This window comes from Spermophilus citellus, assembly GCF_964194105.1.
Source record: "Spermophilus citellus genome assembly, chromosome: 11".
Lineage (NCBI taxonomy): Eukaryota > Metazoa > Chordata > Mammalia > Rodentia > Sciuridae > Spermophilus > Spermophilus citellus.
Genome location: NC_138192.1, coordinates 79256644 through 79281006, shown reverse-complemented (window position 1 = coordinate 79281006; position 24363 = coordinate 79256644). Strand labels below are relative to the sequence as shown.

At 49.1% G+C, this 24363-nt stretch overlaps 2 protein-coding genes across 5 annotated transcripts in view; both read right to left on the bottom strand.

Moving 5' to 3' along the window:
- Positions 1-369: 369 nt before the first annotated feature.
- Positions 370-24363, bottom strand: part of HOXD3 (homeobox D3) — a 37372-nt gene continuing 13378 nt past the window's right edge. Inside the window, exons 1-4 of one of the 2 annotated variants that reach the window (XM_081262256.1) lie at positions 10317-10335; positions 6793-6912; positions 5466-6090; positions 370-3287 (exon numbers count right to left, since the gene is read on the bottom strand). In XM_081262256.1, the coding sequence (XP_081118382.1) occupies positions 2530-3287; positions 5466-6006 (1299 nt within the window). In that variant the 5' untranslated portion in view covers positions 6007-6090; positions 6793-6912; positions 10317-10335 and the 3' untranslated portion in view covers positions 370-2529. Of the gene's footprint in view, positions 3288-5465; positions 6091-6792; positions 6913-10316; positions 10336-24363 lie in introns of those variants that run through there. The other variant, XM_081262255.1, reaches the window with a different exon arrangement.
- Positions 6793-24047, bottom strand: HOXD4 (homeobox D4). 3 transcript variants are annotated; one of them, XR_014018148.1, is made up of 3 exons: positions 22445-24046; positions 21460-21889; positions 6793-6912 (listed from the first exon to the last, which is right to left on the bottom strand). XR_014018148.1 is itself a non-coding variant. In XM_081262258.1 (3 exons), the coding sequence occupies exons 1-3, from the start codon at positions 22866-22868 to the stop codon at positions 21415-21417; spliced, it is 726 nt and encodes a 241-aa protein (XP_081118384.1). In that variant the 5' UTR covers positions 22869-24047; the 3' UTR covers positions 18422-21414. The 3 variants fall into 3 exon arrangements, 2 of the variants coding, with proteins under 2 accessions (XP_081118384.1, XP_081118383.1); XM_081262258.1 differs by lacking the exon at positions 6793-6912 and having other exon boundaries at positions 18422-21619; positions 21793-21889; positions 22445-24047; XM_081262257.1 differs by lacking the exon at positions 6793-6912 and having other exon boundaries at positions 18423-21889.

Below are 24363 nucleotides of genomic sequence, written 5' to 3'. Positions count from 1 at the left end.
TGGAGTCTCAGGAACCTCCAGAGCCTGGAGATGGCCGCAGATTTAGTGAAAGGGAACCCCTGCACCCCCACCCCACATACTCAAAATGAGGGCCTCGGGAGGCTGTGGCTGCCTGGAGAGGGAGCCCGTATGTACCCCGCACTTCCTTGGAGCTTGAGTATGAGAGGAAGCTGTTGTCAGCCCAGCTAGACACCTTTTAAAGTCTAATCCATGAAACCCTAAGCCACAGATGACGCTTGGGGCTTTGCAGACACCCGCAGACTCAGCAGATACTCCTGCGGTAACACACCGCGCTGGAAAACGCCTGGAGCCATGATGCATTATGTATTTTTATTATTATTTATGGTAGGAAGAGGAGATGAGGGAAAACCGGGCTGAATCTAAACAGCCTGACAATTTGTCTATTTAATATTTAGCCAGTTAAGAAAGGTGGTTGTAATCCCTGCAAGGCAGCGAGCTTCTCTTTGATTTCCCTAATAGCTTAAAAAATAATTTCTTACAAGACAATTAGAAATTTTGCCTATGGATGCAAATTTCATATAAAACAATGTTAAATCTTGAAAATGGGTAAAATATGCCTTCGTTTGAAGTCATTTATTCTGTTGATACACTTCTACAACATATATACTTTAAACCCCGCTCAGATAAAGTGAAATTTAGCAAAAAGATATCCCCTCCCACCACAACCTAACATGCCATTTTAAAAACAGCACAAAGGAACAAAAAAACCTAAATATTATTTTGAACCATCATTACTTAGCGAAACACAAACATCCAAATAGAAACGATTGTTGTTCCACCAGAAGAAGTTAAATTATTTCCACACGATAGGAATTTCACCTCCTGTCACCGGGGATGTAGTAGGAGTTGCATTATTTGTCAAATCAAACAGAGATGCGTGGGCCAACTTTGCTGAAATACAAAAGAATTAAACCTTATCTGAATGCATTTTCCAAGTGCCCCCCTCCCATGGAATTGGGTGCAAATTGTCTGTCCCTAGCTTGAGCCACGCTAATATTTACAAAAACGGTTATAAATCTTTGAAGACATTTTGCCCCTTTTGTACAAAGAAACAGGAGTAAACAAGGTGTTTATATGTGTTATGTTCCATTAATGAAACTTTTATTACTTTACATTGTGGAGAACATTTGTTTTTCTTTAGAAATGAACTACAAACTACCACAAAGGAAAAATTTATGACAACGCTTCCTAGAGAAAAAGCTTGGGTGCCTGTCTCCAAATGATCGGATTTTTCCCCCATGCACCTTAGCTTTTTCAAAGTACAATTCTTCTTACAACTTCTCTTGTATCTTGTCTTTGATTGTCAGTTTTCTTTCAAAGTTTATTTTTTATTACTTAATGCAGAAAAATGAGCTCTGGCCTCTCTAATGTAACATTAGATTGTATCTAGAAAGAAGGTGGTAGAAACAGCAAACCAAGCTCTGCTTTAGCAAAACCCTATCCCAGTCATCCCACCCAGAACATTTCTAGGTTTGCATCCTCAGATCCCCCCACCATATCAATAGCTGGAATGAAATAATGGAGTACCTCCCAGACCAACTGGTGCAGCAGATTCCAAATTAATAGAATGATGTTTTTCAAAGGGTCAGTCTTTCATAAAGCCTTCCACTGGGATTGTGTGAAAGATATAGGCAAAGTGATCTGCTTGCAAGTGTGTGTGATTAACACAGATACACTTCCAACTGAGAAAATTTTTTTATTCTAAATATTTGTTCAAATAGTACCAGACAATTTGAAATCATTAAACTGTGTTGAGTGGTGAGGGCTGTGGCTGTTGAGAAATGACTAAGGGTTGTCATGCCATGCCACTGGGCTGCCTGACTCTACCCATGAAGGACAATTTGTGGTCTTAATCCTTTACATCAACTACAAACACCAGCCACGGTTACAACTGTTCAAAACTACTCTCTCAACTAGTTCAGACCAAGGGACTAAAGAGGTGAAATGTGGCCCCCATGGCCTGGGAGCGCGTTCCTAAGCTCGGCTGGAGAATTCTACAAATATACATATAAATACATTAAGACGAGGATAAATAATCAGGGAAACGAAATGACTCGCTTCAAATAATAAATACAGATCATTTAGTCCGATGCAATCCTTACAGGATGGGAAGGAGCATATAAATTAAGGTCTCAGAAACTAAGCTAGACGCGGGCCAGGCCCAGGACTCTCCAGGCTCTAGTGCCTCTGCAGGGCGCGCCGCCGATGGGTCTCAGACTTACCTTCGGGGCACTATTACCAGATTAGAGTCCCTCGGTCCGCAGTATATGGCACTGTCAGGCTTATGGGGGGAGTATTCTTGCGGCTGATTTATGGCGAGTCACCCAAAGGAGGACGCGCACGGAGGGGAGGCCCGGTCACCTATGCCTCTGGCCGCTGATGGTTGGGCCAGAGCGGGAAAGGGGGATCTCCGAACTGCCCCCCCCCCGGGCCCCACTCGCCACCCCTCCCCACCACCACCAAAGCAAAAGAGGTAATTGCGCCGCGAATTCGGGCCCACGGCGACCGCTACAGATGTGTCAGTTTGGGGGCCTCGGGCAGGCGTCCCTGAGACGAGTGGTGGGCGGAGAGATCTGTGTAGGTGGGATGAGGGTCGCATGGTCCATGGTGGTGGTTGCCAGGAATTTGCGCGGCACAACTGTAGTCCACGCTGGCCGAAGATGGGTGCGAGAGGTGACCCAGATTGAAGACCGGCCCGGACGCGGGCGCCATGGAGTCGACGAAGTTGCCTCCCACATACACTGGGCTGCCCTGCAGGTTGGCGCTGGCAAAGCCGCCGCCGTTGCTCGCCATAGGGTGGGGCTCGAACTCGGGCGCCGCGTAGCGCTTCTGCTGTGGCAGGCAGCTGCTGAGCGGCGCCGTGTAGGCGGCCAGGCCATACATGTTGGGCTGCGATTTGGCGAAAGCGGGCGGGGAGGGTGCGTCGTAGGCCAGGCCAGGCACCGGCGGCAGCTGGCCAGAGTACGCCACATGGCCCGCGGCGCCGCCGAGCGGCGGGCTGCGCTCTGGGGACTGGCCGGCTGGCGAGTGCAGGATGCCCTTGGCCTTCTGGTCCTTCTTGTACTTCATGCGCCTATTCTGGAACCAGATCTTGATCTGGCGTTCGGTGAGATTCAGCAGGTTGGCCATCTCCACGCGACGCGGCCGACACAAGTAGCGGTTGAAGTGGAATTCCTTTTCCAACTCCACCAGCTGAGCACTAGTATATGCCGTGCGCACCCGCTTGGACGCTGGGCCGGGCGGGCTCTTGTCCTCGCAGCTCTCTCCTAGACAAGGGAGGGAAAGAGAGTGGGCGCTGAGTGAGGGGATAAGGACCCTTTGGAATGGAGAGGGGTGCTTCCCTGACTTCATTTTCCTCCACTACTTCCTTCATTTCCAATCCTGGGGCTAATAAAGGGCTGTGAGATTCCGAGGGAGAGCTCGCTTTTCCGCATCCAGGCCTACCTATCAGTCGCACCTGAAACCTCCATCCGCCTTCTGAGGTCCTATTCACTGGGCCCTCCCTTCCCACTCCATCCTAACCCATCATCTCATCTCCACCCAAAGGCCATGAAGGACTTTAATGAGAGATTAGGAGCAGCTGGTAAGGCCTCCCCCGTGTTGAAGAAAGGCCAGACTTCTTTGAACACTCCTCCCACCCTCTGCTGCTCCTGGGGGTGGGGGGATCTCCAGCCTGCCTTGCTTAGAGGCTGGCTCCTGGGCAAAGCACCCTGCGGGAGTAAATAATGGGAGCGGGGATCTTAATACCTCACTGTATCCCAGCTGCACCCAGAGATAAGGAGGTGATAATCCCACCCCCAAAAGTACTAACATACTGCCCCGGAGTTTTAGAGGTCCCAAGACCAGCTGGAAGCATTTTGAGCATGGCAGTGCTAGGTGCAGTGCCTGGACACTGGCTTCCACCACCCCTGCCACCTCTCAGCTGCTTGTCTACTCCCTCACTGGGAAGACAAATGGATTTCTCCTGGGAGGGAGGGCCTGAGCCTGAGCCTGAGCTGAGGAGGGAGGAGCAGAAGAAGGAGCTTACAGGCAGGAAGACACCTTCCCCCTAGCAGTAGCAGCCCTAGGGAGCAGCAGACCAACCAGAGACCTGATAACAAGCCACATCCCAGGGTTCAAACTAGTCCTGGACCTGGAAGCATGTTCATCTATCTAAAAATAAACCCTGTTAGAGAACACAAGGCCAGAACATTTCAGGAACCAACCAGTCTGAGCAGAGAAAAGGAGCAGGTGTCAGAGCTCCTGGCCATGCCCATCTTCTACATGCCCTGGATGGACCTAGAGAAAACCTCAGTTCCAGGGTCTTCCCTTTTAAGGAGTGAAATCCAAGGCTGCTCCTGTTTCCCAGAATATCCTCTCCCCCTAGGACATGAGCTTCCTCATTATGGATTTGCTGGAATAGGAGAATTGGGCTGGGATAAGCCAAGTAGAGTCTCTTGGCTTTGCCTTATAGGCCTAGAAATCAAGTGGATTCAAATCCACCACTTTACAGTTTTATGGTCTTGGGCAAGTTGCATTTTGTCTAATGATTTCTTTATCTATAAAAAGAGAATGTTACCACATACCTATCCTCAAAGTATTCTTGAAAACATTGGAGAATGCTTGCAAAGTACTTGGTGTGGTTCTTAACACTCTTTAGACATTAACTCATGTTAATTTAAAGGAGTAGGATTCATAGGATATGGGCTACATAAACACCTGGACTTAGGAATCATATTACCTGTCTATAATTTTTAATTTTCTTTTCTTCCTTCCTTCCTTCCTTCCTTCCTTCCTTTTTTTTTTTTTTTTTTTTTTTTTTTTTTTTTTTGTACCAGGGATTGGACACAGGAGTACATAACCCCTGATCCACATTACCAACCCTTTTAATTTTGAGGCAGATCTTGCTAAGTTGCTGAGGCTGGCTTTGAACTCTCAATCCTCCTGCCTCATTCTCTCAAATGGGATTACAGTGCCACCATTGCTTAGCCCTTCCTTTCTTTTAAAATTGAGGCAGGGTCTCACTGTTGCTCAGGCTGGCCTCAAACTCCTGGACTTAAGTGATTCTCCTGCCTCAGCCTCCCCAGTAGCTGGAACCTCAGGCAGGTACCATAGCATCAGGCTCTGTCTTCAAAATTTAAAGAGATGTTGGATGGAAGTGGGTGGGAGCTGAGTTATAACCAGAAGCTCAGGAAAGCAGATAATTTGTCAGTATAAGAAAAAGCTCTTATTAATAAATATGAGACCTGTCCAGCAATGGCACCAGCAGCCCAGAGTGGAAGTGAGCACCTTGTCACTGCAAGGGTATGACCCCAATCATAAACATTAAAAGGAGTAGGATTTTGGACCTTGACCTCCAAGGTTGCACTTAAAAGTCCTGAGTCTCCTGGTTCCTAAGTGACTGGGGCTTCCTGGGGCCATTCTATAGGGGACCTGGTCTAGGGGTGGTCCCCTCAGAGAGCTACCTGCAGTGGCACAGCTGTTCTTCTGCTTGGAGTTCTGTCGAGACTCTTTCATCCAGGGGAAGATCTGCTTGCTGATGGTGGCTGAGGAACTAGAAGCATTGGGCCCACCCTTGGCCTTCTTAGCAGGAACTCCTCCTCCAGGATTGGTGGGTGAGGAAGGGGGCAGGGTGGGTGGTGGAGGTGGGGGTTGTGGGGGCTGCTGCTCTGAGTTCAGACCAGGAGGCTGACTGCCACCACCCCCACTCTGGCTGTTCCCAGTGCCAGGTCGCATGCAGCTGCCATTGAGTTCAGCCCCCTTGTGGCCTGGGGCTCGAAGAGGTGCAGAGTTCTGGATGGAGCAGGCAGAACCTGGATAATCAGTGTCCAGGGAGTTGGCAGCAGTAGGGGGTGGATAGGGCTGATGAGGGTTGCTGTAGCCATAAGTATCAGTGGCTTTGCTGTAGCCATAGCTGCTGAAGAGTCCTGGGTTTTCATAGTATGCAGCCTTCTGCATGGTGCACTCCAGAAGCTCCAGGGCCTGCTGACCCTGCTCAAATAACATTGACTACCACTGTGTCCTTGGCCACCACTTCCAGTGTCTGCTGAATCCTGAGAGAGCTGGGCCAGGCCCCGGACTCCAGGTGACCTGACAAGAAGAAAAGTGAGAGGCCCCAGAGGAACTGTCATTGGCAAGACCAGTCAATATAGAAGGACTAGCCCAGGTTCTCTGCCTCCTACCCACTTTGTGTTGGAGGAATGGGCAAGGTTCTAAATCTGGGATTTACTTATTTGAGCCCTGGAAAAGTCTAAAGGAATTTCACCTAAATGTAAGAAAAGATCTTTTCTTCCCTTTAGTTCAACTCTAATCTAGGGAAGGGGCTTCCTCCCACCCCCAGATATAATTTTCTTTCTTTAACACTGTCAATTCAGGAGCTGGAGTTGTGGCTCATTTCAGCCTTTGAGCCTTCATGAAAATAAACCTATGGCCTCATACATTTTACTATCTCATTTAAACCCCTAAATTGTGAGCTTCTTGCAGGCAGGGACTGTGTCTCATTTATCTATGTAGTTATAACATCATCTCAATGCCTTGCATATGCTAACTGCAATAGATGCTTGTTGAATGAATGAGTGAATGAATGGGTGAATCAATCAGTCATTGGGTAATCTCTCTCTTTGTATGTTTGGTGCTAGGGATTAAACCCAGAGCCTTCTGCATGCTAAATAGGGCCCAACCACCAAACTACACTACACCCCTAACCCATAATCCTAGTATTTTAATGCACAAAACAAGCCCTACAACACACTCAGAACTGTCAAAACCCTCCCCCCAAAGTATGTTACCCACCTAGTTTCAAAATCACCACATCTTTCATGAAGACACAGATAATTCACTTTTTAATGACAGGGTGAGAATTCGCTCAATTAATTCTGTGGGTCAGTTCTGTGAGATCTACAATGCAGAAAGCTAGAAGATAAAAACCAAGAAGAGCACTTAAAGATTCCCAGACTTATTTTGAGGTTAAAAAACATTTATTTCCTTTTATCTACATTTTTCTAGACCTGATACAGTATGTTCCTACTACTTTTAAAGGGACATCATGGAAATGGTTAAAGGGTTTTAGAATTTTAAATGGATGTAGCATGGGTAAATGGAGAATAATTTATATTATAACTTTATCATATTTACCCTGGATCTATTCTATAAATAGATATAATTGACCTCTGCTCTGGATTATCTATTCTACCTACTTTTCACTCAGTCCACAACCAATAAGAGAACCTGTCATGGCATAATTGAATGGACAAAGAAGAAGAAGGAGGAGGAGGAGGAGGAGGAGGAGGAGGAGGAGGAGGAGGAGAAGGAGAAGGGAAAACACAAAACAAGAAAAAGTCTACCCCTTTTGTATCCCCTGACTTTTGATGGGACATTTCTCTCCTAGATCCCCCCTCCCTTCTTCTTGAAAGACCCCTGAGGAGTTAAAGTATAACTAATACCATTCAAATACTTTTGTCTTTTTGATAAAGAAAACTCACAGGTCAGCTCCCTGGTCTTAATTCTTGATCTCATCCTTCAGACAACTTTCCAGAAACTCCCCCTAGCTTCATCATAATAGACCACATTCTGTAGACAGCTTATGTGGCTGAGGTGATTTGACCATATTACCAACATCACTTCTCCATGCACTCATTTTCCATCCACTTTCACCAAAAAGCCTAACCAATTTGAAAAGTTCTTCAAATTAGCTGTTGTTTAGTAGTATTGTCCCCCATTTTGTTTTAAATGAATGTGCCATTTATCTTGATGTGAGACAAGTTTTTTCTCAATGGGATTCTAAAACACTAAGACATAACTGTTGTAGGAATTGTTTCCATTAGTGTTTGTAAATGTACATAGTTAGGCTATCTATTTAACAAAGCTAGATTTAATTCTTTTGATGAATTTTCTTAGTCTCTGACTGTTAAAGTTACTGAATATCAAATGGGTGCTAACTCCTCATCCTGTGACTAATATTTTCATGTGTTTTCCCCCAGGGCCAAAAGACTAGACTGGTTACATTTCAGGACTTTCCTAGGATGCTGCTTCCAGTCTTAACTCTCTGGAAGTCTAAATGGTCACATCAGACACCACCAGAACTTGTTACTGCTTCTGTCATTCCACTGACAACTTTGGAACCAAAACATCCCCCTCCTGCCTCCCAACTTGACCAAGTTTGCCTTAATACATGGAGCAGTCACATCAAAATAGCTTATTTATGAACTGAGCAGGTCTATGGATAGGTAACTGTGTTCATATTTCTTCCTGTAACATATGCCTAGAGAAAACTCTGTGTACAGACCTCAAAAGTACAAGCCCTGGGTAGCTTCCTGAGTAACCATAGTCCGTTCTTCTGCCTGTTTGCATGATCCACTACCTTATGTCCATGGTCCATGTCCATTTCCCCATAAGGGCACAAGTTGTGCTGTTCTCACTGGGAAAAGACTATGCAGTGTCCCAAAGAACTCCCCTCTCCTAAAGCAAAACCTGAGATTATTGTTATGAAACTGGTTGAAGGGCTTATTTCTTTCCAGAAATCACTACTCCTTGTGAACTCTGCTTGAACCTAAAAAGCAGGAACGGGTCATAAATCACTTGGACAATGGTCAACTGTTCAGTGGCTCATCTTTTCCATCACCCACCCCCAGCCCTTTTTTAAAGGCTTTCTTTTCTCGCCCTTTGGTACCTTTGCTCATTTGGGATCCAAGACCCAAATGCCTTGGGGTAAAGACAAGCCCCTGGGGGGAGGGGTGGATGAACCGGGATTGGTATTTTTCCCAAAGTCCTCAGTTGTCCTTTCCTCTCCCTCTTCCTCCTCCTTCTCTCTCCACCCCTCCCCCAGCCCAAGGAATGGGACGTAGCAGTCGCCCCAATCCCTTCCCGCTCAATCCCCTGTCCCTGTTGGGGAAGAATGCCAAATGGGTCTGGCTAGTCCTTTCTCCAGGTCCCTGGAAATTGCTCAATTCAGTTTGGAGACCTAACCGCAGGCCCGGAACCCAGGGCCAAACCGTCTCCAGCCAGAAGAATGGCGTCTTCAAAGCCACCATCACCCGCTCCCTGGCCGCGCTGTCCTGTAGTTTCCGCCGCTACTCCGAAGCAGCAGAGCCCCGATACTTGCTCACTGCACTTAATTCTGCCCAGGATCAATACCTAATATGATACCGAATAAATAAAAGGCGCTCACAGCGGCCAGGGGACGGGGTTATTAAGCAGCTGGAGCTCTCACGGTGCATATCAATGCACCTGTCATTGTGGTTTGTAACAAAATTTATGACTGCGACCACGGCGGCAGTAAACGCTTCAGTAAGGAATGAAAAGAAAAACACTTCCCAAGGCCGGGCACTTTTCAGAAGTGGAAAGCAGGCTCCGCGTAGGAGGCAGCGCAGCAAAAGAATTCCCTACTCCGCACTTTTCCCGCTCATGCATCCTACCAGCAGCGGGATTATATAAAGTAGCCGGCGCCGGCCTCTGCGAGCAGCTCTGCTCCTCGGCCGGCCGGAGTCGGGATGGGACGCGCAGCTTCGCAGAGGACCAAAGACCTGCAGCCCGCCATGGCCTCAGACACCGGGAGGCACCACCGACACGCAGATGCCTGCTGGCGATCGCTCGCCCGCTGTGGCCGTGGGAAGGCCGGGGGAGGAGGAGGTTTGAGAAGGGAGGGGATGACATACAGTCGCCGGTTTTGTCTCCTGTTGCAACCTAGTAAATTCGGACGGGTACACTCAATCTGTGCAAGCCGAAAGAGAAGGAGGAGGTGATGGTGTGCTGGTTGAGTCAGTTTCTCAAAATTCTTTAAGGTTCGAGATGGCCTCCGGCTTCTCTCCCTGCTCTGCCTATCCCAGGGCCTCAGAAGCCCGCGGATCTCTTTCTGACAGCCAGTACTCTTGATGGACATCCCTGTTAAATTCACTGGAACCAGCAACGATTCTCCTCTCCCCGATGGCCTGGCCACTTCAGGTTTTTCGAAACCACTCCTTTTCAGGTTTGCTCAGAAGGAGGTTTGTTTATGTTTTGTCCAAGTTCTCCCTCTCTTGCAGCCCAAACCTCTTCTGTACTATGGAATGCACATTCTAAATCACTCTTATATAGCCCAGATAACTTAATACTGTACTATACCCTGCATTTAAGGCAATGTGCTCACCCCATTAAAGTGCCATAAATTTGAAGGTGGATGATCAGTTATCATGTAACAGGCGACAGTTCACACTGAGGTGATCCACTTCAAAGCTGCCCTTTGTTTTATGTCTTGATGTATGAATCCTGAGATGGCTACTTGAGTTGTAGGACAAATGAAAATGTAGTGGAAATTATTTTTTAAAATCATCCCCACTCACCACAAATTTGTATGTGTGTTTTCTTGAATTTTGTTTCTAACTCTTTTTGTAGGCTCTTCAGTTTCTTTTGATATTCTGTGGAGGCAGATCTGGAACAAAATGGAAAACTCAATAGCAGCCGTTTCTTTCTTAGAAACACACTCGGAGAAGCTTTACCCCCTTTAAGAGTGCCATAATCAATGTGACTATTGTATGTGGTGCCTGCAGCCATTCCTGAAGCCTTTTCCCCAGCAGAAAGAAGACTCAGTGGGCTCCTGGGGAGCTAGAGGCCTTAAACACCAAAGTCTTTGGCTGAATGGGGGACAGCTTGGACCTGAGGAAAGTGCCAGACTCTCTGTCAGGGGGTGACCCTAGTGGGTCAGAGGTGTGCCATGGAGTGGTGGGGGAAGCAGTCAGCTCTCCTCCTGCCCCCACCAAGCTAAATGCTCCTGCTTCCAAACCCAGAGACCAAGCCAACCCTCTAAGGAGCAGAAGAGGACTGTGCAGAATCATGGAGGGAGAGAGCCAGGCTACAGCTTAGGACAGCAGGAAAGGAGAGTAATTCTGTAGATGTATCTGGGAGCATCCTTGTCAGGGCTACACTATTGAGAAGGAGTTGCACACTCTTTCCCACTTTTTACATTTTAACTTTATCTTAAATGGTTTTCCAGACATTTTTCCAGTAAGTACCCACCACATGCTTGGCCTGGGCTGCTCACTCCAGTGTTGGGATTAGGCTGCAAACCACCAAAGATACAAACATCCTATCCACCTACACTCTCAACACAAGAACAGTCTAACCATCACCACCGCTGCTCAGCGGGTGTTGGCCCCCAGTCAGGTGAAAGGAGAGAGACTCGATCTCCCTCTTGCATCTGCCCTGTGCAATTTGTCGACTCAGTAGTTTGCAAACACTAAACTGCACCCGGGAAAGCCCCCACACAAAGCGTTCAGGGCGCTCTAAAGACCAGAGCGCTGCAGCCATAAGCCTTTGAAGTGACCTTTGGCTCGCACCGCAATAACTCACCCCTTAATGAACACCCAACGGAAGCGCCTCGGAGAGATCCCAGCCCGGTAGGACTCCTAACTTCACGCCCCGGCTTCAGCTTCCCAGACGACCCGGGCCCAAGGGCACAAGTCACTCGATCGCTCCCCACCCCCAGGTGGTTCGGCTGGACCGGGCCCTGAGGTCGCCGAGGCAGAGGTGCAAAGTATCAGGGCTCTCAAGCCCGCGGGTCCTGGAGCCGCTTTATATAATACATTCACGTGGGCGGACGTCAACTCTCGACGCTTGATTATTTTTTATTTATTTTTGAAAAAAGGGTTCTTTAGAAGTAGGAGCGTCCCCTCAGAAGAGCTAAGTTGGGAGGCCACCTAGGGCGGTGATCCCCCTGCGCCTCTAGCTAGATTTTGTTTTCCAGCTGCGGCGGAACAGGGTAAGTTTGCGCCTGGGTGTTGGGGGATGCGCCGGTACGTTCTGAGCTCCGAGCGCAGAAGGTTTGGGAAGGGGAAGGGAAAGAGGACCCTAAGTTAGTCAAAGTTGAGCCTCCAGACGAACCCCCAGCGCCTTCTTCAGCGCTTCTTCCCATGCCCACTTACCACCCAGCGTTGACCCAACTTTGGCTTCTGTCGTGCCCTAAATCCGAGCTTAACCCAGCTGGCTCTGGGCCACCAGTTGTAATACCTTTTTCATAGCCAGTAACTTGGAGAACGGGAGGGAGCCCCCGTCCTCCAATTGTCAACCAAAAGCTAGCTCTAGGCAACCCCAGGCTCCATAACCCCACCCCCCAGCAGCACCCCGGGAAAACACTTTAGGATAGGGCCAGCGTGGAGCCTTGGTGGGGATTATTGAAATTTTCGGGGAAGTTATAAGTGAGTGCTCCATGGGGCCAAATGAAATGCTGCTCGCAGTAATTGGATTCAGCTGACTAAGCTGGCAGGCGTGCAGCTCCAAGGCAGTGAACGAAGAAAAATGTTCACCGACTTTAAGTTCTGATGGAGCCAAGCTCAAGCAATTGACAAAACAACTTTACTGCTCTCCTTTGATGGTGAGGCTCCTGGAAATCAGTCCTCCCAATGGGGCCTGTCCCAAAATAGTCTTTGGGAGTGCTCCTAGCTTTGGGGGTCCCTTCCCCTTAAGGTTCAGTCTGGTTTGGCTCAGTGGCCTTCTCTTGAGTACACAGCAACTCACTGGATCTCATGAAGCAACTCAGTCTGGCCTTAACAGGGTAAGACCCGGGCTGAGTTGTCCTGTCCTCCCCCAGCAAGAAGCCTCAAGGAACAAGTAAACAAAAGGATAGGTGGGATGCGGGAATCAATACATGATTTAGCTTTCACTCGGGGTTCCTTGGGGAGAAGAACCCAGAAACACTAAACCTTTTCTCTTCCACTGTTGCAATCAAACCCCTAGATTGGTGAGAAGGAGAGTGGAGAAGCCTCCCAAACTCTTTAGGATAGTTTGGGGGTTCTTTCAAATTTGCAGGGAGAAGGTTGGGAGCATTTTACTCCCAAGGGGGGAAAATACTAAGCCAACAGCAAGAGGCAAAGAATGAGTGTGTGGAGCTGGATTCCAGAACAATGCAGGGAGCTGGCTGGCTGGCCACTGAGTTTATTTTAAATACATATAAATCAACCCGCCTGCACCCAGCCCGGCAGCCCAAGACACAGAATTAATATGATGCTCCATCTTACTTTGGCAGTGACAGTGTAAAAAAAAAAAAAAAGTTTCTTTTTATTCATTTCATTTTCAGCTCATTCTCATAACTGCATGTTACCTTCAAAATACTAACTCCAGCCCCCAACCCCCTCACAGAAACCCCTCCTCAAATTGCCTCCACAACCCCCAGTACTGCCAGCCACCCTCCAAGCCTGGCAAGGTAGTGTCCTCCTAACCTTTTGGTAGGCGGGGAACGTCCCCACAAAGCTCACCTCCTTACGATTAATCACAGTCCTCGATGTATATGTAGAAGTGTATCTAGGTCTACGCAGGCTGCCTCACCAATTGGCAATAATCAAGATCACAGATTACACAGAATAAATCATATTTAGTATCCCGCTCAGGGCAGCAAGCAGCCCCGTGCCCAAAGATTTCCATTTTGTCATGCAATTGCTTACCTGTATCCCAATTTATCATAAACCTGGTGTCCTCGGCCTCAGACTGGGCGCCAGTGGGGGGCAGAGCTAGCCTTCCCCCTTTGTCTGCAGACAACACTGTCCCAACCCTCGTCTTGCGCTCTCGCAGACGCGGCCATATACCCGAGCTCACGGAATTCCCGGTAGAACGGAACCAGTCTGAGGTTCAACTACCAATAAACGCAGGAGGAACGAGTTCGCAGTCCCCGAGCTGGCTTCGCCTGCGCTGCTCTCCGGTCGGTCCACCCACCCGCCGGTCAGCTCTCGGGCCCAAGCGGTGGCCACTCGCACCCCCACCCACTCCTAGGTTCCTGCCCAGCCCTCCCAGGCCCCCCAGAGCTCAGGGTTTGTTTTGCTTTCGGAACGTAGTCCTTTCTGGATTTGGAGAGAGCCCCGGAAACCCCCTCATAGTCGGGAAATACAGACGCTGCCTTCAAATGTGAGCATATTTGTTCACGTGACCCCAAGGGAAGATTGTACTGATTGAGGCTGAAACTTTCACGCCATCCAGCCCCGGAGCGCAGCCAGGCCTGGGGGGATAGGAGGAGGGGCGCAGGAGGCGTGGGACACGGGCTTCTTCTTAGCGGCAGACTCGAGTGGGTGTGGGACGAAGGGAAAGTCTCTCTCTCTCAGGTTGGGGCTTACCCGGCCACAGCCTGGCTGCATGCAATGGGATGGGGACTTGATAGTCTCCCCTCAACGACAAATGACCCTGGCTCGGCGTTCCGCCAGACTAGTTCAGGGGTTGGAAATTTAAAAAAAAAAAAAAAATATTTAGAGGCATATATGGAAAGGGCTGTGAAGCAGCATTAATTTAGGGTTCCCTTAGCTGTGAAGCAGCATTAATTTAGGGTTCCCTTAGCTCACCGGTCGCCTTGTCCGGTATTTGGTATTCGGTATCCAAATGCACCGGGGCAAGACTCTCTCCCGTCGCCTAGGAGGACGCTTGGATCTTCCCAGTGCCTTGTTGAGGCACTGAAGTTGTGGCACAGCACAGGCTGTGGGATTCGCTGGCTCTCATCCCTGGCCAGTCACCCCGGGGAACCTTGCTACCAGCACTATTCCCTGGGGCCTTGGCTGCTTCCGCGGACTCCGCAGGCAAACCACCACTTCGGAGACAGAAAAGTCCCCTAGCAGCTGGCCAGGACCCTCTCTGAACCTTGAGCACCCCACCCGGGTCCTTCGAGGCCTGGAGTTGCCTAGGCGCTGAGCCGCGGCCCGCGGTGACCTGTATACATCTCCAGATCTGAGCAAGGCCTACGGATCCCGCAGGCCCAGCGACAGCCGGGCCGTGACTTCCCCGCTTCCTGCGGTGCCTCCGGGAAGGCAAGAGGGTTTGCGGAATGAGTCCCAGCTGGGCTTACCTGGGGGACAAGGAAACTTCTATTTTATGAATATTAAATATTAACAGAATCCCACCACGCTCCTAGAGGTAGGGTGGGATTCACCGTACCCATTCTGATTGTAGGAAGAAGAATTAAGCACACCTGGGCCAGCGGCCAGCCTCCAGTCTCCACCTCCTGGATTGTAGCTAGCTCCCAGGGATCTCCATTCTGCCCGATCCACATCCCAGATCCCTCACTAAGAAAAGCTCTTCACCCCATTCCCGAAAGGGATTTTCGTTGCCAATGTTGCTTCTCAGCGGCGTCAGCCATGGAGCCCAGTTGCTGCTTAGAAGGTCTCAGACAAGGGAAAGTGCCCAAAAGCAGTAGATGAGCACAGGAACAAGGGAAGAAGATCCTCCGCATCCCTATCCCAGAGACTCTGGGATGTCCCTGAGGATGAGTAAGGGTCCCAGCCTCCAGACCTGTTGGGAGCCCCTCCTTTTGTTCACCTGTCCCAGCCAGGGCGGAGACCCACTCGGGGTGTCTCTCCCAGCCGGACCATGTATGTCCCACTCCACTCCCACTCGGAGGACCCCGCCCCCAAACCTCCCGCTAGGGGCCAAGCCTGAAGCCCGGGGCAAGTGTTAATCCCCAGCCAAAGAGGGGGGCTGCTTTGCGGGAATTTGTCTCCAGGAAAGGATCTAAGCCTTCTTCAATCGGAGCATATGTTCATAGAGCAATAAACCGGAAAGATTTACAGTCCTCGCCCGGCCCCCAACAGCCTCACACCCTTTCAGGAATTACTTACGATGATTTATCACACCAACTCGGGCAATTGTCACACTGATAAAATAGCCCGGGCCGGTGCCCGCCAAGCCCAGGCCTTGGGAGGCTGTTGGCTGCCGGGCTGCCCGGCCAGGGAAGCTTTTTCTGGGTTTCTTTCTGGGCCTACAAGGGGATGTCTGGGTGCGTTGAAGTGGGTGGAGGTGGGAGGGGAGACCATTCTCATTGAGAAAAATGCAAGCAGCTCAGAGAAAGCGCCCGGAATCTGCGCTGGAGTCACTTGCTAAGCACATAAACATTTGTCATCTTTGAATAATTGAATTAATGTGTTATTGTTTGAATGTATAATTCATAACGGAGGAAACTTTGTTTCTTTCCTGACGGGAAAATATACACACACCAAAAAAGAATGAAAACACATATAGTCCCAAAACAACCACTGCAGACAGCCAGTCCCAGCTTGCTGAAATCATCCTCAAAGCCAATGGAGGCATCTCAGGAGGAAAGGAGCCGAATAAAGAGACTGTTCTTTGGGACACATAGGTCAGAGCTGAGAGTTAGAGGAAGAGAACCTTTGCTGCTGCCCCCAGCCCAGGTCCTCAGCAAGCTGGGAGTGGGGTGTGGCGGAAGCAGAGGACTCCAAATTTTGGAGTGCGGGTGGAAAAAGAAGGCTGAAATGGGAGCAAGTGAAAGAGATGGCCTTTTGCAGTTCTCCCCGGCCTCCCCCGCATATCCCTTTCCTGGAGGAGCCCTTCTCGCACTCAAGCTTTCTTTTGCTTTTATTTTAGATCTTTTAAAAAAAGTAAAAATACAAAAAATACAGGGAAAATAAGGAGAAACTCCTCTCTGGGAGAAGGAGCAGAGCTTGGGTGAGGAAAGGGGAGAGTGGGAGAAGCAACTCGGAAATCATTATCTGTTGGTTAAAACCTGCCTGGGGTAAAATTTCAACTCAATTTTATAGCCTTCTATTATGACGCAAAGAAAAATTTACGACCCTCGCTTGAAAAGAGGGCCGGGGCCTTTTCTCGCCGGTTTAAGAATAGGCGGCAGATGCCGTGACAGCGACCATTGTTCCCGGTAGACACAGGCGACCGGGCAACCTCAGCCCGCGTGCGCCAGGCGTGTCCCCAGCCAGGCCGGTTTCTTACAACTCTTGTTGTCTGGGAGCAGCCTGCGCGCACCCTCTCCCTCACCCCTCGCACCCTCGCCCTTTGCACACCCTCACATTCATTCTCTCTCTCTCTCTCTCTCTCTCTCTCTCTCTCTCTCACACTCTCTCTCTCTCTCTCACACACACACACACACACACACGCACACACTCGGCCGCTCTCGGTAATTTTTCATAAGTGCAAAGCTTTGCTGAACCAAGGGTCACTATCCAAGCCACAGACAACTTCTCGCCGGCGCGCGGTTCCAAATCAGGAAGCAAAGGGAACTATTTGTCAGCGGCCCTGACAGCTAAGTTCATTAAGGATTTAAATCTGATGAAATAAAAGTCGCCAAATATTTACCTGCCGGCCGCGCTCCCGCGCCCGCCGCCTGGGGCCGGGGGTGGAGGGCCGGGGGGCGCCGCGCGGCCCCCCTCAGCGGGTGATATTCTTGGGATCCCTGCACTTTCCAAGTCGGAGAGAGCCCTTTGCGTGGCAGATTAATGACGACTCCTTGTTTCTTAAGGGACGTGCTGAATTAATTATTTCGCCAATCACGTGGTCGGGACTTGTAGAAATCTATTCTTATCATCTTCCTTGCACTTTGAAAATTCTCCGGGTTATGAAAGGCCCTCCCCCGGCTGCCAGCGAGCCCCGGCCGCTCAGCCCGGCGCGGGGGGCAGGGAGGGCTCCCCAACATGGCGGGCGGGCGGGAAGCGCCTTCTGCTGAGGGTCCCGATTTACTGTACTGTACTCAGCGGGCTTGGCTATGGACTCGCTTCCTTCTCGTCCCTGCCGGTGATTCAATACACACAACAGTATTGATGTATTGGTGGGCACAGGAGGAGCCATTAACCAGAAGACGGGCAGAGGACAATCATAAAATGTGCCTGAATATTTAAACTTCTGTCTAAGCACTTATAAATACACATGTCCACGCGTCTGGAGCGAGTCCTTCCATATATTAAGGACACATGTCTGATTTTATGCATTCTATTCATTTCCTGTCTCTATCAAGACCCCCATCTATTTTGGGACTCCTGTCTTGGCCCCCTTTTCAAGACTGAGGCCAAGATGAGGAAAAGCCCTAGCGATAAAAATAGTGCGGTACTTTTTTTTTATATAGTGGGAGTGTTTATTGTTGTCTGAGGGGTGGAGAGGTGCTGAGAAGGAGGGGCAGGTGCTGAAGGCCCCAGGTGGAGCTGAGCAGCACCAGAAAAGTAGAGGGAGCCCAGGATTGGAGGCCAGCCCGGTCAGATCAGAGGAGCTACAAGACAGCCTCGGCTCAGGTCAGCCCAGGACCAACACTCTCTCCCAGCTTCTGGACAGCTGGAAGTTTTCTTATACAAATTACAAAGGCTTCCTCTGAGGTCCTAGACTGAAGGGGTCTGGGGCTGACCTGCACCAAGCAAAAAGCCAACATGGAGTCCCCTAATAGCCCAGGCAGTTACTTCTTTTTCTTTTAATAAATAATGCCCAACACCCTGCAACCTGAATTCAATCTCAGACTTTCCAATGCTCACAAAATAATGGTGGCCAAACTGGGATTGTGTTCATACTAGGAGGGGGTAATAATAATTGCTAAGCCTTATACCCCTTAACAATCACACCTTAACACCAAGTAAATTGGTGCCATTTTTTTTTTTTACAGAAAATAATAAGTTGTTTATCTTGAATGTTAGCTTTTAAAAGACTTAAGGAATGCTTCTGTCAAGGCATCAAACAGGAGGGAGATTTTGCTACACCTTTTATTATTTCAAATATAGATCAATGGATTACATCAAAACTACAGGCAACAATTAGTATAAATAATACTTTAATCAGTGGCAGCAAAACATTGGTCAATTCTATTAAAAAAGCATCTCATGTGAACAGACTCCATGGGGCTGACTGACAATGTCATCTCACAACAAAAGGCTGCAATGGACAAAGTGAGATGGGAGTCTGAGGAGCAGTGTCCTCAGCAAACACTTCACCTCCCCCTGTCATGACCCCAACACAGGTTTAAAAAAGTAACACCACAAAACCAAATACTACTGGCCCATACATGGGGGGAACAAACTGGAAATAAATAATAGCAAAAGGGTTCTGGAGCTTTCCACACAGAGCATATTCCCAGATGGAAACTGATTTCCTTCCCTGCCCTAGGTGGTTGGAGGGCCTTTCCCCTTTCCTGGCCCACTCCTGTGGGGCCCAAATGGATACTGAGGTCTGAGTGGGATATCAGGGTTGGGAACTACCCTCTGGGTCATCCAGGCTCCATTAACATTTCAAAAGACAATCCCTGGAAGCTGAGAAGAAGAGCTGAGACTTATAAACAAAGAAGTTGTTTCTCTGATGAAATTACTTTCCAAAGTAGTGGGACTATGTTTAAGAAGAATCTGGGGTTTTCTTCAGGAAAACATGACTCTTGCTTGGCTTTCCTTTGAGACAGGGGAAAAGGCAGTTAAGCAGTGTGGCATTTGGTCTGAAGTTAGGTGAGTGACCAAAACTTTTTGGGAAAGGAAAATCTACACGATAATTCTCCATAATAGATTTGTAGTTAGATGTTGTGAAAATATATACTTTTTTACTTCTCCCCAGGAGAAGGTTCTATGTATGCACAGATTAGGGTTTTAGGAAAGAATCTTATCAACTCCCCAATTTGCCTAAGGATAGTGGCTCTTTTCAAATGCTACATCCAAAGACTGCTCTCTACGTTAAAGGGGGGGGGGGGGGAAGAAGGGTAGTTAGAGTCCAAAAGGTTAAGGGTTTAGAGGTCAGTCCTCCCGGCTGAAATACAGCTAATCGAATAGAAAATTTGTCCTCTGGATGAACCTGATTCTGTAATTTAGCCGAACTTCAGTAAAATACCTTTTCAGCCTCTCAACGTGGGGCATCAGAAAAAAAGACGTCTTGACTATGTATGAACTCTGTGCTTTTTGTCATAGAAACAATGATGCGAATAATGCAGGAATATCCATCTTTAATATCCCGACGTGGCGATATTCAAGTATTGCCATGTGCAAGTCTGAGAGCCAGGCTCACCCCAAAGAGGAACAAAGAGCTGTTCCTAGGGTCTAATACAAAAGACCAAGGCTTGGAAGACACTTTAGAGAAGCGGAATTTTAGCCTAGGGACCTCAGTGAATACCTGCCCTCAGCTCTCAGGAGACACAGCACCAAAGAACACGCCTCTTTTTCCCTCTTCACTTAAGTGTATTTTAAGAATTACTACTAAAAGCTAAAGCATTCTAAAGTACTAGGGAAAAATAACTTCACTATGGATCTTAATATTAAGTTTTTAGCTTACCCTTTCTGCTTTCCCACTTGGGTCACTTATAACTAGGGGTTTCTTTTTTGGAGGCTTTTCTTTTTTGAAAGCTTTGGGATTCAAACTTTTGAAAACTTGTTTCATTTGAGTATATGAACTCTGAACATTACCTTTGACTCTTTCTCACTTATTCTTAAGGGTCAACATTTTTAGAAAAATGAGCTTTAAATTCTTCCCAAACATGGCATTTAAAAAAGTGACTAAAGAACATCTCTTCTGTGGTTCAAGACTGATTTTTTAAAAGTACTATTCTCAAGGCAAAGAAGAGGGTCTGAAAACTTTTGTACTTTTGCAATTTCTGCTTCTAATTAATGGATTGAGAAAAACTTCCTTAGGGTTTTTTCCCCCTTAAATTAAAACTTCAGGGGGAAAACTCCCTAAGACCAACTTTTGTACACTTCTAGATTCAATTAGTTTCTTTCTTAAAGCAATACTTCCTCACCTACCCACTGTTCCCAACTGCACAAACCCTCCACCATATAGGCCATAACACCAATTCCTATGAAATCCTGCTATGCAGGATTTTGGAGCTATTTGGAACCCAGTTGGAACAGAAAATTCAGTCATTATCTGATGGCCCAGGGCATAGAGGTTTTGTTTTCCTTCCCCAGAAGGAAAATGTTGAACCATTTGTTTCCCCCACCACCACCCCTTTCCTTTAATTACCCAGAACTGCTTATAAGCACTGTGCTGGAAAACAAGCACATGTGGGAATATATTTTTCAAGAACTCAACTTCCAGTAGATCCTTTGCTTTCTCTAGAAGGGTTAAGGGTCCCCTATATTTCTTTTCAAGGAATGGGAGGGAGTGGAGTTCCAAAGGCAGGTATCGCCAGGAGTGAGTCCACACATATCTGATCCAGCTCTCTGAAGCTCAGCCCCTTTGGCCATCTAAAGATTTTTGGCATGATGGTGTTAGTTATTTCTGTACCCATTTCCAACAAATAAATATTTAAGCAAATATAATCTAAACATAAAATAACCCGTTTCCTTTCCTTCTTACACTATTTCTTTGGGCATGGGACCATTGGGAGCAAAACATTTTCTTTTTTAATCACTCTGGAAGTATGACAACCCAGAAAGTTCAGAAATCCTGGCCCAGCTTTCCAGCTCCCATTGAAAGCACCTAGCACAGGGGTGGCCAACCTTCTGCCTCAACTCCCCCACATTACTAAACCACAAAGCTCCCTGGAGGGGTGGAGTGGAGGAGGGTGTCCAAATTCATACTGGGGTAAAGCATCCAACCTTCATTTGCAAAGTCAAAATCCAACAGCTGAGATTTTCATGAGTTTAATGACTCGCCAAGGTTTTATGTTCTCAGTAGCTCCTGCCATATAATATACGTAGAGAGAATCCCGCCCATCCCTCCCACCCCCTTCCCCACTCTAGGGAGGGGGCTGCCCTCGGGCGGGATGCTAACCTAGTCCGAGGGCGGCCTGCAAGTCCCAGGTCCACCCCACAGTACCTTAGAGCCCAGTGAGGTGACAGCAGGCCCGGCCTGCCCCCGCAGCTTCGGCTCAGCCTGGAGCGAAGGGAGGGTTGGGCCCAGAGTCCCCACTTCTATAAAGTCGTCAGGTCCGTGTGGTGGTCCTTGGTCATGGGCTGCAAATGCTGGCCTGGGGTGGCTGAGGAGGAGCAGGAGGAGGAAGAAGAAGATGATGATGACCTGCCTTTGGTGTTGGGCAGCTTATGGTCTTTTTTCCACTTCATCCTCCGGTTCTGGAACCAGATCTTGATCTGGCGCTCCGAAAGACACAGGGTGTGAGCGATTTCAATCCGACGGCGCCGTGTCAGATACCTGTTAAAATGAAATTCCTTTTCCAGTTCTAGGACTTGCTGCCGGGTGTAGGCCGTCCGGGAACGCTTGGGCTCCCCGCCGGTGTAGTTGGGGTTCACTGCGAGACAAAAACGGACAGGACAGCCAGGTCAGCGCCAGGCCACTAGTTAGGCCCCTGGCTTCTGCCGCTCACTTCCTGGAGCGCCCGAGGCCGCGGCCCTCCCGCGCGCGCTCCCAGGCTCGCGGCTTCCTCCCTCCTGTCCTCTCCCCGGCGCGCACACTCCCATCCACCACCTCACACCCACTCACTCCCCCCCAGCGCCTCACAAAATCCCCCCCAAAATGCTCCCTTCTCCCTGCTCCATCAAGAGCTCCGCAATTCCTAAACATTTTGAAAATGCCCTTCTCCACTGCCTTCCCTCTCCTCTGAAAATGGAGTCCTCCCCCACCCCACCCCATCCCCACCCCCTTTTGCTCCCACAGCTAAGCATCCAGCCACATGGTCCCAGCCTGCTCCCTCAGCTATAAAAATTTATGGAGAGAGTAATTGCAGCGCCCAAGGAAGCTCCACCCGTCCCCATCCATACATCCCCGTCCACACACACCCTCTCCCGGGGGGCCCAGGCCAATGGGCTGTGGTAGGGGCCATGGGGGCACTGGACCCCTGCCTTACCCGAATTCACATGCACCTTCTTCATCCAGGGGTAGACCACAGCAGGCTGTTTGAGTGCCGTCCCGGGGGGCGGCTGCTTGGGGCCGCCGGGCTGGCTGCAGGCCCGGGCGCCAGGCAGGGGTGCAGGCGGAGGCGCCGGGCACGACTCTCCTGGGGCGCTGTAGTGACCACCAGGGCCGCTGGGCTCTTGTCCGTGACCCCGCGCAGGCAGTGCTGAGCCGGGACCGGGGCCGCCTCCTCCGAAGGGCTGCTCACCGAAGTCTGGACGCGGGTAGAGCCCCGGGGGCTGGAACTCGGCGCCCTGTGCGCTGCCGTAGTAGTCGGCGCCCTGCTCGCCTAGGTAGCCGCCCTGCAAATACTCCTCGCACGGAGGAAACTTAGGGTCCACATACTTAGAGTTCACCATATACGAACTCATGGCCATTAATTTCAGAAGGTAGAAAATACTAATTTTTCTCGTGTTGTCTTTTTTTCTCCTTCCATAGGGCCCTCCTACTTGCTGTCAACTGAATAAAGTTGGGCAGCCATGTGACCAGGCCAACCAATGGGGAGGGAGGGAGTTTATCACTGGGTTGGTGAGCATCTCATAATTTTCACAAATTTAACTAAATAACATACATGTAATCAAGTGACTTGCCATGCCACATTTGAGGGCCCCCGCCAGATGTTAATGTAGTTACAAATCCCCAGCACCCCTATCCCCAGCAGGTAATCTCAGCTTCTGTCTGCCACTGACTTTGCTAACCTTCTATGCCCTCTCTACTCACCCTCTCCTGAAAGCAGCTCCTCCAAAGTGGGCACAGTTCAAGGAAGAATGAATCCTTCTATTCAGATACAGGGCAACGAAGTGTGGAAGTGTGGGTAGGCAAGGTGACCTCTGAGTTGGGCAAAATGACCCAGGCAGGCAGACTGCCTGCCCAACCCGTGGGAGCCGGGACTCTGCCATACAAAGACGGAGTAGGGCTTTGTCTTCATCAGGGTCACCCAAAAGTTACCAGAATCCGGTAGGCCTGAATTAAGTTAGGCAATAAGTAACTGCCATGCTTTTCTACCAGTGCTCAGAATGGGCTATTCCTAGCCAAAAAGTTGGGCCCTGCTGATGAGACAGGAGGTCCTCAATGCCCAGGTTCTTACAGCTGAAGGTTGTAGTGGGAAGGTGGCAAGGGGACCCTCACCTCACCCAAAAGCACCCCAGAAGTGACCACTATCCTTCCTCTCAGTTTGCTTTCTTCCCACATAGGGCTCTAAAAGCCACTGAGTCCCCATTTGGGTACCTACATCTCTTGTCCCTGGAGGAGAGAGCAGGGACTAGAGCCAGCTGGCCATTCACTTTACTCCTCAATACTCCAAAACCTAGCCCTCTAGCCCTGCATTTGTACAACCAATCAGGGTTTCTTTCTGTAGCAATATCCACCGGAGTCTCCATTTAAAGGTGAGGAACTTCTTGAGGAAAAGCCTGCATGATATCACCAGGCACAGTCCATCCTTCTGGAGTCCAAGGTAATGAAACAGAAAAAGGGAGCCGACCCATACCAGCTGCTTTCGTCTTTGGTCTTTGGCTATTTCAGAGAAACTTGAAGTTTTTGCATCGACCATATATTCCCCTAGAATCGAATCTGTGACTATGTGGATACCACACAAATTCGGTTCTACAGGGTATATATAGACAACGTTACAACCTCAGGTCCTACCCAGGGAGAAACTCAGATGGCTGCCAGCTCTGGCCTCTTCCTCTGCATCACCACCAGCCCAATGCAGCCACCAGCATTTTCGGAGACAATTTAAGTAGACTGACAGGTTTGGTGGCAATGTGCAGCAACCAGTTCCTTAATTCTTTGCCAGGGATGGGGTTATTGAGCAGCAAGAAACCAGGACATTCTTCTTAAAAAAAAAAAAAAAAAAGAAAGAAAGAAAAGAAG